This window comes from Lissotriton helveticus, chromosome 4_1, assembly GCF_964261635.1.
Source record: "Lissotriton helveticus chromosome 4_1, aLisHel1.1, whole genome shotgun sequence".
NCBI classification, from domain to species: Eukaryota; Metazoa; Chordata; class Amphibia; order Caudata; family Salamandridae; genus Lissotriton; species Lissotriton helveticus.
In genome coordinates, this window is record NC_136063.1 from 73,219,291 (window position 1) to 73,234,824 (window position 15,534).

Here is a 15,534-nt window from a genome sequence, read left to right on the forward strand (position 1 = left end):
ACAGAAAAGGGAGGGCACGCACTGTACAGCGCAGGCACACTCATGGGCCAGACTGGATTATTTTAGTTTCTAGAGGACTCGCACCCGCAATAACAGACACAAGGCATCTTGCTAGAACATACTCGGACCATGCTCTTGTGCTGTTAGCGCTCTCATCCACGGACTTTAATGTGCCGCATAGCCCTTGGAGATTAAATCCCTCCATTCCCCTGGACGCGGTCTTTCAAGAAGAACTGAGAGAGGAAATAAGTGATTTTTTAAAACGAAACAAAGACTCAGTGCAGAGCGTAGAGTTGATCTGGGAGGTTTTTAAAGTAACAATACGGGGATATTGTATAGGCAAGGGTGCGGGGGTGCTTAAAGATATCCAGGCCGCGATCAGGGCTCTTGATAGGGATCTTAAAAGACTGGAGGCTGAAATGGCGGAGACCCCGACTGCAGAAGCACAAATTGCCTTTCGGGAAAAACTGTCCCTGTACATGGAGGAAGCACAGAGGGAGGCGAAATACAAAAGCAAATATTGGGTAGCCAGAAGTTACGGAGAGGGCCACAGGCCTGGAAGAATGCTGGCGCAAAAGGTGAAGAGACCGCGAAGTGCCAACTCTGTTACGGAAATAAAGGACTCGGGAGGCATCACTCACCGGGACACACACACAATATACCCAGCGCGTTCCTAGAACACTATAGCGCATTGTATACCACAACAGGCACCATGGATGGGCGGCTGGAGGACTTCCTAGGGGATGTAGCACTGGGGTGGCTTAGCGATACGCAGAGGACCTTCTTGTGTGCGCCCTTTGAGCTAGACAAGGTGTGGGATGCCATCATGAGCATGCAGTCGGGCAAAGCCACGGTCACCGATGGTATCCTGGTGGAATTTTACATAGAGATCATGGCTCCGGTACTTCGGGAAGTTTATGAAGACGCATTAGAAGTGGGACAGTTGCCCCAGTCGATGAGGGAAGCGTTGATACTGTCTTTGCCAAAGCCTGGGAAGCCCCTTGACCTTTGCGACTCCTATAGGCCACTATCGATGCATAATTGCAACGCGAAAATACTAGCTAAGCTGATAGTGACAAGACACAGCCTGTTGATGAATCATTTGATTCTGCCAGACCAGTCGGGGTTTGTACCTGGCAGGGCAACCTCTCATAATTTGAGGACGCTATTTGCGATCTTGCACACCACCTCCCCTGATCTCCCCATGGCCGCTATCTTTTTGGACGCTGCTAAGGAGTTTGTTTCGCTGGAATGGGGGTACCTATTCGGGGTGATGAAACGGATGGGCTTCCCACCCTTGTTCTTAGCTTGGATTGAACTGCTCTATACCAAACAAAAGGCCAAGGTTTTGATCAATGGCCACACTTCCCGGACATTTAAAATAACAAGGGGAACCAGACAGGGGTGTCCTTTGTCGCCGCTGTTATTCACGCTGGCAGTGGAACCGCTTGCGGCAAAACTGAGGCAAAGTCACAATGATAAGGCATTGCGGTGGTTTCAGCGCCAGATACTTATCTCGCTCTACGCGGACGACATTACCTTATATATCCGTGACCCACAACAAAATTTGAACCCGGTACTGCGGGAATTCATTGTTTTTGGGAGATTGTCCGGTATACAAATCTATTGGGCCAAATCTAGCTTCTTTCCACTCACGGTGGCGGTTGAACGATTTGAAATGGATTACCCCTTAGAATGGTGTACAGATGAGCTCAAATACTTAGGAGTGAAAGTTACAAGGAATAGGGAGGAACTGATGAGGGCAAATTATGGAACTATTATGTCCAAGATCGGCGACGGTGTGACGAGATGGGTGGCGCTACCCCTGTCCATGGCGGGGCGGGCTTCCTTAATTAAAATGGTGATACTCCCACAGATGTTATATTTATTTCTGAATATACCGTACTACCCGGGTTCCTACTTCTTTAAAGCCCTGAAATCAGAGTTAATATGACTGGTATGGGGAGGTAAACAGCCTCGACTACAATGGGAGATGTTGACTAGACCTTATTCCCAAGGGGGATTTGGGATCCCTGATTTGGAGTTATTTTTTATAGCGGCACAGGCCCACTTTGTATGGTTTTGGATTAAACAACCTCGCTATATGCCACAAGTGGCGGCGGAAGATTGGCTGGCTCACCCTGTCTCGCTAGAGGGGGAAATATATAGCAAGATTGGGAAAAGAGAGCAACAACCGAACGCACTATATAGTTCGCTTATGGCGTGGCACAAGATTACGGGGATGTTGGGAGTGCCATTGGCATATACTCCACTGATGCCCCTTGCTTATCACCCGGACATTCCACTGCTGCAAGAGGAAGTATTTAAGAAATTCAGGGGAAAGTATGGCATGGCTACTTGAGGGGATATGTACCACGAGAGTAAGTTCCGTGCCCTTGCATATATGTGTCCGGAAGAGCTGCAGACGCCGTTAGATGTGTTTCTGTATATTCGACTGAGGCAGAGTGTAAAAGCAATCATCCCGACGTTTCCGGTAGAACCAGTAAGGCCGACTCTGCTGCATTCCATGCTGGAAAGGCCCAAACCCATACAGCCAGTATCACTGATTTACAACACAGTGCATGCGCAAAGGGAGAGAGCTACGTCTCAGGCACGTTGGAAGTGGAATTAGGGCGACATCTGAAAAATTCACATTGGAAGACCTGCTGCCTGCACACTGAGAGGGTTTCAGCGAACAGCAGACTCCGCATCATACACTATAAGTTCCTTCATAGATTATATTACACACCTGCTAAGATGCACAGATTTAACCTGAGGGAGGATGATCGGTGTGATAGATGTCGCGCCCCTGGGGCGGATTTTTTGCATCTGGCATGGGACTGTCCAAGCGTTAGGGACTATTGGAATAGGGTTTTTGAAGCACTGCAGCAAATGATAGATGAGACACTGGAACCGGACCGCTTATTGGCGTTGTTGGAGTTTGTTACCCCAGTGAGGGCGGAACACAGACAGTTTGTGGCTATGGCACTTCTCATGGCCAAACGAAGGGTCGCCTGCAGATGGGGGAGGGGACGTGCGCCTAAATTTAAGACATGGATGGATGATTTAATTACTTGTCAAGAAAGGCTTGCCACATATACGGAATTGCTACAGGTGGCTTGTAGGCCGAATGATATCTGGGCCCTCCCAACGTGCTATCTACTCGCTAGAACAACAGCTGACCTAGGTAACGGAGATTCGGTCGCTGTAGATGTGGGGTCATGAGAGTATAACATTGGATGCAGATGGAGGGCAAGGGGTGGTGCTCTAGACCTACAGACTTCAAAGCCTATTGTACCATTGCCACAGACATGTTTTTTGTTGTTTGAGTTAGGTGGTGTGGCGGGTGTATACATCACCTCTTGGACGGCCCCGATCGTTCACATTCCAGAAGACTAGTGTAGCTCGGAAGATGTGAAATGGGCACGGGAGGGTGGGGGTGGGGGGTGGGGGGGGGGGAGCTGGGTTGAGGCCCCTACGCTGATATCCAGCTGATCTGATATTGTTGAACTGCACATGTACCATGTTCTTATTACATTGTGAGATATTGTACTGGGCAATTGGACCGATAAGATATTGTAATGTGAGATGCATATGGAAGGTGATTGTATGTTGTTTGAAAAACTAAATAAAAAGAATACATTTTTTTTTTTTTTTTTTTTTAAAAGAACCTTCCTTGTTCTACTGGTGGATAATTCTAAATGCATATTCCTCACCTTTACAGTAGATACTTCAGCAGTACCTTCTAGAGGTGGAGTGCCTGGGAGTGGACGCATAACAAAGTCCAGCAGAACCAAGTGGGCGAAATAACCTTTCCCTGCTGCTGTCAAGGTGCTGGTATTCCGTGAACACAGGCACCGACACCCACGTCGCTGTCCGGCATCTATCCAGAACAGGCACATCCCTCGGAAGTGTCACTGTAGCAGAGTTGGCCCTGGGGGAATGGGCCCGCAGGCTTTCCGGTGTCAGCTTCTGGGCCAGTGTCCAGCTGATATTGCTGCAGTGGACTATCCACTCTGACAAGGCCTTCTTTTGCACTGCCTTGCCTTTTTGCACTCGAAAATCCCACAAAGAGCTAATCATCTGCCAAATACTCATCTATGCAGTCGATGTAAAAGCTAAGAGGTCTCTTGGGGTCAAGGCAATGGGGTCTCTCTTGCTGCTTTGAGGCATGAGGGGGTGCAAAGAATGCTGGCTGATCAACGTGAACGTGTGCCATGACTCTCTGAAAGAATACAGCCTTTCTTCTCAAAACCAATTTGTCTTGCATAAAGCGGTTGCACAGCAGCCCCACTGTCAGTATATGAAGCTCACTCGTACAACGTGTTGACAAGAAGGAAGATGGGTTTCAGAGTCAAGAGCCTGAAGGAACACCTATTCATCAGCTCAACGCTGTGCACACAAACATCAAGACAATATTAAGGTCCCGCTGAGGCATCAAAAATTGACTTTGGTAATCATGAGAACCAAAACTTTTAGAAGTGCACCACAAATGGTGATGTGAATGAAGACGTTTTGTCAGATAAATACAAGGCGGCTAAACGGGCAAGGAGAAAGCCTTGCGCTGAGCCCATAGCAAGACAAGCAAATAAACAAAAGGACAAATGGCTGGGTTATAAGGGGTCTGTGTTTCGGGCACCACATCAAGCGACAACCTTGTCCCAGCACCAACACAGATCGACTTTGTGGGAAGGCGTCTGGCCGCAATGATTACATTGACCACCTTGGTCGGCATGACAAATGCATTTACCTTCTGTGGCTCAAACTTGTTGTGGGGATTCGATGCGGGACCTCACCACATTGATGACACTGGTGTTTTTTAAGTCTACATATAGTGCATCATCAGTATAAAGAGGGGGAAGCAATCCATCACCTTCATCATCAGTGTTGTGAAAGACATAAGGCACCTCTTGAACTGGGTCAGAATCAAAGCCAAAGACTGCAGAGACAAGGAGTGTACAGATCCTATGCGGCTAAGGGCACTGAGGCAGAGGTCTTGGATACGAGTCGGGTTGAATTACAACTCGTGATCTCTTAGCACGACTTCGGTCGAGATTAAGCCGTTCGGTTAAAGTCAGATTGGTGATGGGACCAGATTTTCTAATGGCACCAGTACAGAGGGAACCAACTTGGGCCTGGGTGACAGTGTAGAGGTCTGTATCAGAATAGGTCCAGGCCTGGTAACAGATCCAGATGGGGCAAACCACCTCTCTCAGTTGTGGGGTCAAGGACAGCAAAGAGAACTTGCAGCATGTTGAGACCAGCTGCGGAAAGGGTTCGGATACCAGGGATGAAGGGATGCAACCTTTATCTTGATACCCTCATGCCTTTTTGCCAGGCATCAAGTGGGGGGACGGAAAAGAGTCCCATTTCACCTTTTTATGCATATGTTTGGACTTTACAACAACAAGATGATGGATCAAATACTTGAATAAATCTAAGCAACTAGAAAGCGCTTGAGTCGCATTCCAGTTTGTCTAGAGTGACAAGGTGGGTGAAAAACAAAGGGTGGCTAATGCAAATCAGAACCGACCCTGCTACTCATGGGAAAGGTTTGTCCCAAACTGCAAGACGAGGGTCCCTCCGGAAGGGACCACAAGCAACCCCAGACTGGCTTTCACCTCCATAGGGGCTCGTTAGCAGGTTGTAGCTGGATTCCTATCACACAGGGAGCACAGGACCCACTTCTAGGCATACCGGTCCTTCCTATGGCATCAATAACAATGTGATGGATGAAATCCTTGAATTAATCCCAGCTAACTCGGCCACATTCTAGTCCATCATTTTTCACCCACTATGCCACCCTAGACAAAGGCTCGCCTGATGCAAATCAGTACGGTCCCTGCTCCTCACAGGAACATGTATGTAGGGGCTTTGACATACTAGACGTCTTTAAATAGGAAAAGGACTATTCACAGGTTTATCCCGCAACCTAGAGCATGACTGCAACCTCTTTCTGTGCTTGACGATGTAGAGTTTTGCCTCCTGGTCACAGATGGCCTTTGACTGCACGTGTCACAACTTTGGAGTCATGTGCCGCGCCCTGGCACAAAGACAGAGCTGGTGTGGGTCTGTGACCGACATTCATTTCCTCCAAGACTACATGGCTTGAATCCAGTTGATGGTAGTGGGGCGTCATTCTCTGGTAGAATGTGCCAGATTTTGTAAACTGTGGGAAGACGTCCAGATCTGAGGTCCAGATCTGAGCCGAAGGGCACAGACAGGAAGTGCCATCAGTACAAGGGGAGGCACTTATATGCGGCTCTGCTCCATCACTTTTGGGTTGTTACAGAGACACCGGTACCCTCGGTTACACGCAGATCCTCACCTTATAAAACCACAACCACCACACACACACACCCACCATCTGCCCACCCCCACAACCCCGCACCTCCCCCCCCGTACCCACCCCATGTTTGTCATCTCCTCCACTTTACTAATCTCCCCTGTATGCAGCAACAAACAGCTGCATGGAAACATGGGATGGGCTAGAGGGCATGCCCTGAAAGGCTAATTTCACTTGAACCAATGTATACATCCCATTTATTTCTCCAAGGACAACATTTGTGACTTCTTAGAGCATCAGTAGACCTGGAACCTTACCTCGTGGAAAAAGGCAGATGCCAGAAACACGGCCGTTTGCGCCATCCACCTGGACACGCCTCTCCTCAGCATTGGCTTGTAAAAATGCCTAAAAGACACCACATGGTGAGGTTAATTTAAAGTACAAGTAAGACATTCGGTCAAATGTTTCAAAATTGCTGACTGAGGTGTATTTTACTAATAGTGACTCACTACATTTATAGATAGACTAGCAGAGATTAAAAAATAAATGTACCTGTTATCCGGGGGTATTGGTCTGCGGTCCATGGTAAAATACGCGAGGTGTGGGGAGTTGGTTTTGAGTTGGAGGCACGGCGTTGTCTCTTGAATGTTTGGGAACCAACTGACCTTACGTCTCATGGAAAGGTGTGGGCTACGCTGGCGTGTGCTATTGCTAAGCGTAACATTGCTCAATTATGGGGGCGACTCAACCACCTAGAGTTGGGAAATGGATGGAGGCCCTGGACTGGTGTATGTTTCGTGAGCGGGCTGTGTATGTCGCTAGGGGGAGACCCAGGAAGTGGGGGAAAATCTGGGGGGCCTGGAATGCCTATAGAGGAGATATTTGTGCTCCCCCCGTTGTGTTAGACGATTCTCCTCTGTCGGAAGATCCCTGAACCGTAGGTCTTTATTTGTATTGTATTTTTGTGATTAGGAGGATGTGACATCATTTATTATTTTGCATAATCGAAACCCAGTGCACTTTATGGTTTGTATTTATGATTTTTTGTTGTGTGCTTTAATAAAAAGAATTAAAAAAAATGTATCTGTAATCCTCTTCAATCATGAAGAACTTCCTCATATCTCAGTGTGCTGGAAAAGAAGGACTATTTTTGTGCAATTGGAAATCTTCCTTCTCAGTGCAGAGTTTTGGCTAATTCAATTTAGGATTTTCTCTTTCATTACACATAAGCAAACTTTATGATTTGGTTTGTTTGCTGCTATGAGAACGCCATTCTTCAAATCAAAGAAAATCTGCGTAAAATACATCCATTAGTACAACTGACCCTCAACAAAGCGGTGTCTCCTCGTAGGAAACTTGAATCACGTAGTCAATATTTTCATTCAGTGTTCTGAATAGCGTTCTTTAACGTCAAAGGCAAAACTTTCAGATTTATTTTAAGACCATGTCTAAAATAAAAACTTTCTTCAAACCTCACTCCAGCAGCAATAAACCAACTAACTGCCTAACCGGTCTAAAAACAGAGGAAAAAAATAGCCTGATAGATTTAACATTAAAGTAGCTAAAAAGGCACTTTACATGGGGCAGTCATCTCTCATTAAGCCTCGTCAGCATACAGGAACAGACGTCACCTCAGAGTTTTCTTGTTAGAGATTAAAGATTTCTTGGATTACCTAAATAAACTCTTTCCTACAATACATCCACTTTCCTCCCCACAGGAACTGAACTAGAAGGCTCAACAGTGATTGGCCACTATTCAAGCCCATTCACATAGCTTCATTGAAGCAGTTCCAGGGAAAGGCAGGCTTTTTAGAAGCTACCACCTCAGAACACAGACCCTCTTAGCTGTTGGCCCCATACTGGTTTCCATTCCAAAAGGGTCCTCTTTACTGGTCATCAAAGGCGCTCTAAAGATTCATATTAATCAGTCTATTACTCGGTCAATTCAACTACTTTGACTCTGGATGTCAGGAGGGTTTAAAGCTTTTACCTAAACAATTAGGAGAAATTAAACCAACTTTTATTAATTATGGCCCAATATAAACTAGTTTAGCAACTACTTGTCGGATTGTCACATCCATTTCTCTTAGTTATCAACTGGCTAAAACCCTTCCAGGGAGGCCAAAAGCCCATTCCACCAGAGGAAAGGCAGCGTGGTCGATAAACCTCCCATTGAGCAGATAGATGAACGGCAGCCACTTGGAGATTTGTTCATACTTTTACAAGATATTGTGGTCTTCATTTTGGCACCAGAGCAGACTCTAGTGTGGATCACCAAACTTTAGAAACCTTTTTGTGCAACACCTTATGAAGGCTTATTGTTACAGTAAGGTCCCTATTCAGAGTTGGTCGATGCTATTGAATCGCGCACAATGTGGAGAAGTGTGGCTCAATGGTTGGAGCGGCAGACCCTGATGCAGAGGTCTGGCCCGGGACCAGGGTTCAATTCCCGTCTCGGCAGGTCTTGGGCTCAATTTCCTCGGACCTGATTTCTCGCCTCGGTGCCTATTCTAATCATGGAGTCCCACTCTGCAACTCTGGGCAATAGCTTGCTTAATCTCCACAACAGCCCCCAAAAGCGCTGGGATGCCTGGCTGCACCTGGGGGGTGCCCAGGAGTGGACATTTCCCAGGAAAGCCAGGAAGGGTTCCTAAGCGGTATACGGACAGCGCCGGGACACCTTCGGTGGAGGTAGCTGTGCGCTTTACAAATTCCGACATTTACATTTACATTTTACAATAAAATCAGACTCCCTGGAGTTCGTAAATGATTATGGGCTATAAATAGCAAATATTACAAGTTTTTGGGGAACAACTGGTACATTTTGGTGATAACCGCACAAAAACCACGTTACAACAAATACTGTATTACTTTTCCCTGTTAAATTCTGGCAGGTGTTCTGAACGATTAGTTTTTTTCCCCCCCAACACATTTAATTGGCATTTTTATCGTGTTAAGTATGAAATGGAAAATATTACAGTTCAATGCAATGCCCACACCCAAAAATGGACAGCGTTCATTCAACGTGTCCGTGAATGACGCCATAGCACAGGAGATCTCGTGGAGGTTACTGATTCACCTCCCTCCCCATTACCCCCTCCCTCATTTGCTTTCCCCCACCCTCCCACTGTTCCCCCTCTCAGTTGTGCTCCATCGCATTGTAAGCCTGCACCTCTACATCTAAGGAGTGGGGGCGGTCATAATGGTTAAGTATTAAGTTCACCCAGTAATTACCAGCTGGGGCATGAAACCTCTGGCCAACTCTTAGCCAGGTCCTAAAAGGGCTGCTCCCTTTACCACCCCTTTGGCAGAGCGCCGTGTTTAACGAGGGACTTGCTCCTCAAACGTGTATGACCATTAAAGAAGATCCAATGATGCAGAAGAAATGGCGGCTTCCTTGAAATCTTGATGCTGCCGTGTAGGAATCCTTTGTTTGAAAAATGTTCTGCCCTCAAAAAGGATGAAAGAAAAAAAACTCACAACCAGAGAGCTCCAAGATTCCACTCGGACAGTCTGGAAGGCAGGGTGCCTTTTTAGCACTTCTTCCACTAGGCATATCAAGTTGCTCTTTTCGCTTTTTTTGTTTTTGTTTACACGCGTTCGGCAGCAAGTGGAGTTATTTGTGCTTCAATCTAGTTGAGAACAGTTTCAGAATTTTTAACAGTCCTCGATATTTCAAAATCCTTTCCTCTGACCGGCGCCAATGGAGATATTGAACATGGTGCACTCTTCACCCTCTGAGATGTATGGAGGAGTCGTGATCACCTGTGTGCATTAACTAACCTCCTTCAGACTAGTTATACAATGCACATTTTTATAATATCCACATGCATCTTCAGGGCATGCAATAGGGAATAGGTTTGTGCATTTAATTACATCTCAATGTGAACTGGTGCAAGTACAGACAGCAGCAGCCTTACACTGCAGAGCTCCAGTCTGGCTGCAGCAACACTTCTAATGTCACTACAACTGAAATGGAAGCGCTGAGCCAATGCATCGCCCATCCATGCACACCAGAACTATTGCCCAGAAGGCCCTGGATTAAAAATACACTGACTTTCTAAGGAATGGGGAGAACAGCAAACCAGGTGAGGTCTTTGAAGCAAATGTGCTGTCAGATAAGAAAGTGTTACTTTGACATGATATTGGAGTACAGCCAGCCTTAGCTCACCTGAAATGGAAATCTTGAGGGCCAGCCTAATTACAATGACTAATAACATTTATTTTAAGCCTTTAATGACTGTTGCTAAACATAGAAGCATGCTTAAGCACAAACACAATAAGCCATTTCTGGCATTACATACAGACACTATTCAAAACGATTCCGCTTTAAGTGTGAGGAAGTTGGCTGAAGATATTGCTTACTGCGGTCCATGTGCAGGGAGGCGGTGGTGCAAACCCGCTGGTGCACTGTGGAGGAAAAGCTCTGCAGTGATATGCTGGCAATCAACTATAATTCCCTAAAGGCCATCTACTCTTAAGTGCTCTAAAGAGATAGCAGCCATCTTGGATTACCAGGTTTAACTTTCTTGTTCACATTGTCCTTTGCTAAAGTCCTGCAACAGACCTCTCTACTAGGGTTTTGGACTACCGAAACGTATCATGAAATTCTAATGTTGATGATTCAGAGATTTAAACTTGTTCCCTGGATTTTTTTTCTGAACTTTTAAAGACTGGCGGTGTGTATTGCATTTGGGGTCTCTGTGAAGAAACCGGAAGGACTTATACATTCATATCCGGTCTAGTCTGTATTAAATGTTATGTACAGAGCATTAAAAGTCTAGTTTGCACATAGATTTGCTAAAATTAGGTACCAATGAGTCAACAGTTTATTTTACAGTTCACAATAGTAGAGTAGAAACTATAACTCATCTTTCACAAGACCGTGAACAGCGACAAAGCTTGACGTAATTATTCAGAGCATAGGGATAAGAGCTAGTGCAAACGTATGTTTAAGATACTACCCTGCATAATTCCTTGACTGAAACTTACAGGAGTGGTGGAGTCCACTGTGTGTTCTCTCCAGTCTCATTCCTGCTTCTGCCACTGGCTTCATACTACTCTGCATGTGGTCACTGGTAGGGGTGGTGCGAGACAGAAAAGAGCATCGCTTCAGTTGGATCCTGCTCACAAGGTTGGTGCAGACCTGGCAGCCTGCCTAGCCCATGGTATCATCCAACCGGAGCATTAGATTCCAACACTACTCAGCCTCAGATCTTGGAAGTAATGAATGTACTATAAATGCAAAGTCTGAAGTTACATCAGAGAACAAAAGTTTCCACTTAGAGTTAGCTGCAATTAAGCAGGAGATGGGTAATTTGTTGATGGCAGAGAAGACAATGTTAGTGACATCCTGAGTCCACAGATGCTAAAAGGTCACATCCATGCACACTGTCACCCTCCTTGAGAGAGACCAATTTTGTGCATATCCACAGTGACTCCAATCCTACCTTTAGCACCTTCAGAAAGATTATGTGGAGATCCATCAGTGTCAATTACAATCCCTCTGCAAATCAATGACCTTCCCAGACAATCAAAACCAAGGTGGCTTCTGTTCTGCCACATTTGACTGGGAATACAGCCAATTGGAATATTCCAAAGGGAGAGGCAAGTGGTTGTTTGCTTTATAATTGTTGTCCTTTGTGATTCAATGTGGAAGAGTTTGATAGGAAGTCACATTCTCTTTCTTTAGATAAGGAGATGCTAAATGTATAAACAACTTGTTTCAATGTTCTCTATAGTTCATTACCTATCAAGGAAACACTATTTTCTTTTGTGCTCATTGCCCCGATCCCAGGTGGTTTACGGGTTCCCTCTGTTCTATATTCCCAAATTTACAACAAGGTCATTAAGATCTACTTCACTATATTAACATTCAACAGACTGGCGTTGAGACTGGCTGGCCAGAAGCGAAGAGGGCATCCTTCGTTCATCAAGGTTTCGGACATGACTTGAACAATATCGTAGAGTAGGAGGTTAATCCTCCAACCAAGTGTGAGGAGCTTATATAGTCAGTAGTGTATTTAGATGACCGCTTATCTGAAGATCGATCACAAAAGAAAAAAGAACTTGTAGTTTGTTCTAAGATAGAAGAGAGTAGACTAATGAAAACGTCTGAGCCAATGGCATTCGGTGGCATAAGATCCTACATCCACGAAAGTATACGTGGAATAACAGGTTGTCAGGATAACTGGTGGACTAGAGTGTCGGACCCTGTTGACATTCCCCAAGATACACTTCAAGAACAATTGTGTCTGAGCTGTAGAGTGCGAGGGCCACTTCAGATGCGGGATCAGCTTATGAGCAAGGTCATTTAGTTTTCTAGAGTGGAGCGCCTTACCGCTAGCTTAGAATTACTTCTTACCTCAATGGGGAGCTATTTCAATGTAATCAAAAATAGAGAAATCTAGTCACATTTTCTTGAACGGGTGACTAGACACGATGGTGCGTTTAGGGCCACTGTGAACAGAACCAGGTGGAGTGTAGGATGCTTTGCCCCTTTAGCCAGGTGTTGTATGATGGAAGGTCCAGATTCTTGTCCAAGAAACAGCCAAGAGAAGCAGCGCGTCCTGTAATGGTGGTTGGGAGCACAGCAAGTGTGTTGTGGCAGATTTGAACAGAGTGGAGAAGTTAAAGCGTGATCAGAAAAATCAGTTTTAAGCAAATTGAATTGGAGGTGATGCTTTGGCATCCAGGACTGTACATCAGCCAGAGCCTGGCTATGATTGTACAGACTGTATCGGGTGAGATTTCCTGAAATAACTGAATACTGTCAGCGTAAGAGGCATGAGAAGTCTATGAGATGAGTAGAGCCCTACAAAGAGACAAGAGCATCGAGGAACGCCTTAGTGTACAATAGAGTCTGGAGAGAGAATTTGCTATTTTATGTGCGGATACCATATATAAAGGTATGCCTAGCACCAACCGAGGACTACACCAATGGTACAAGGCAACAGAAGGTATTCATTTGAGAAAGATAAAATATTCACCTGCTGCACCATTTGTGGACAGGTATGTTCCAGTTCTGCCAGAAATAGGTGACCGTCTCTGAATTCCTAGAAGAAAAAGGAAAAGTTACCTGGACTTGCCATTACACAATGAATCCAAATCAACAATAGTAAACATAACTTAATCTACTGGTTTACACCAGTTCATCCATCTTATCCGGTTCCTATGAAAGCTTCACGATTAAATTGTAAAGAGAACTTATTCTCTGCTACAGTTATTGTGGAAAAAGAACAAACATTAAAAGTAGAGTTGCACCTTACAAATTGAACTATATAGGCTGTTGAAGTCTGCCTGAACGTTTGTTTCCCTTACCCCCGAAGATAGGACACTATTGGAGTAATACGGGTCTCGAAAGACCAATCCCAGATATGAACTGCCAGTCTGCAGAAAGGGTGTGAGGGGCTTAGCCCCAGCTCTAATCGGAGTAGAACGGTTGGCATCACTAGTTTCACAACCCCAAAGGAAAACACTGGCTCTCCCATCCACCCCTGTCTTATGATGTGAATTGTGTTGGTTCAAGATAACCGCTTGAGTCCATGATCAGTTACGCCATCATCTTACAATCTGCAATTCTGGAGACATCACCACCTAAACGGACCCCAAGTTCAGTTTTATTTTAGTGCACGCAATATGACTGTAATGTGCACTACGAGCGTTAAAAGGAACCACTACATGATTGCTATTATAAACGTATAGCAAACCCATCCTAATGCACTACTTCTAAGCACTAACCAAATTCTAGCATATTAGTAAAACTTATTTAAGGTTTAATAGATGGTACACAACGGCATACAGGTTTGAACAATAGAACTTATGTTCAGGGAAACAGCAAGGTCTGCTGTTCTAGTCTCGTGAAGTCGGCTTGTACTGGTAATACAGCTAGTGACGGCTAAGGGCCTCCAGTCCTGGCGGCCTGGACCTGGAACCAGAGACATGCTTCTGTACAGCCTGTCCCACCATCGCCTGGTGGAAGATTCCAATTAACAGAAAGTGGCCTCAACTTATTTACTTCTTGCAAGATTGTTCTTTTGAATCACAACAAGTCACACAGTGGTCAACCTTCTAGGAACTCTTAGAGTTTTAGGGTTCACGGATGCGCAGAGTTTAGGGGAGGTGAAGGGTTTCTAGCGTTCAGGGATAGGTGGAGTGTTGGGCAGATGAGGTTTTTTAGGTTTCATGGAAGGTGGACTTTAGGGTTTTTAAAGTTCGGTGATGGGTAAAGTTTTGGGGTGGGGAGGGGTTTTAGTGATTGGGAATGGGTTGAGTTTAGGGTGATGTGGGGCTTTAGCGGTTCAGAGAGAGGTGGAGTTTAAATATAAAAAAAGTTTTAAGGGTTCAGGGATGCAGGAGTTTGGGGTGGTGATGGGCTTGATGGAACGTTTATGGGTGGCTTTCAGGGGTGGTGTTTTTTTAGGGTACAGGCGTATATGGCGTTTAGGGGTGGTGTGGAATTTTAAGGTGTTAGGGATGGTTGGGGTTAAGGCGCAGAAAAGGGTTTTTAGGGTTCAGCAATGGGTGGATTTTAGCAGTGGTGGGGGGGTTTTAGGTTTAGAGATGGGTAGAGTTTAGAGATAGAGCATTTTGAGGGGGCAGAGATGGATGCTGTTTAGGGGTGGTGAGGGATCAGCGAATTTAAAGCATCCAAAGAAATTGACAATGTAAAAAATATGAATCTGAAATAATGTCCCCTGAATAAAAGGATTGAAATAAAATACCTCTGACAAAAATGTTTCTTAAAGTAAGACCTGCAGAAATTTTATTTAACTTAAAAAAAGGACACAGAAAGCAATTGTGAGAAAAAAGACTTTCTATGAATTGGTTTCCATGAAATGGTAAATGCTGTTCATCTTGAACATTTCCATAAAATCATTTAGATGGAATGGTTTCTCAATAATGCTATTCCAACAAATCTTTTTTTGATAAAATCACATACAACCAAAGTAGAATTTCCTTACGTATTGGTCGTAAGGTGCACCAAGACCACTTAGCAGATCTCAACTTCTAGTTAAAAAGGATTGTGGCTAGCACCTTGTGGAATGGAAAATGGTAAAAAAAAAAAAAAACCTGGGTGAATGTCTGACTTATAACATCGGATTCCAGGCACAGCTGCCTATGCCTCACACAGGGTGTACACCACATCTGGTGAGCTACGGCGAACAAGATCTTCTTGTATAACAATAGTGCTGTTGTACATGGCTTCTAAGAATACTGCCTTAGTGCAAAGACTTCTTGCTGCATGT

The 15,534-nt window shown here is 45.1% G+C and overlaps 1 protein-coding gene across 1 annotated transcript in view; it reads right to left on the reverse strand.

Annotated features, from left to right (window-relative positions):
- DGAT1 (diacylglycerol O-acyltransferase 1) overlaps positions 1 to 15,534 on the reverse strand; it is a 151,983-nt gene that overhangs the window by 12,215 nt on the left and 124,234 nt on the right. The window contains exons 14-15 of the mRNA XM_078686451.1: positions 13,276 to 13,341; positions 6,604 to 6,691 (exon numbers count right to left, since the gene is read on the reverse strand). Coding sequence (XP_078542577.1) covers positions 6,604 to 6,691; positions 13,276 to 13,341 — 154 coding nt within the window. The remainder of the gene's footprint in view (positions 1 to 6,603; positions 6,692 to 13,275; positions 13,342 to 15,534) is intronic.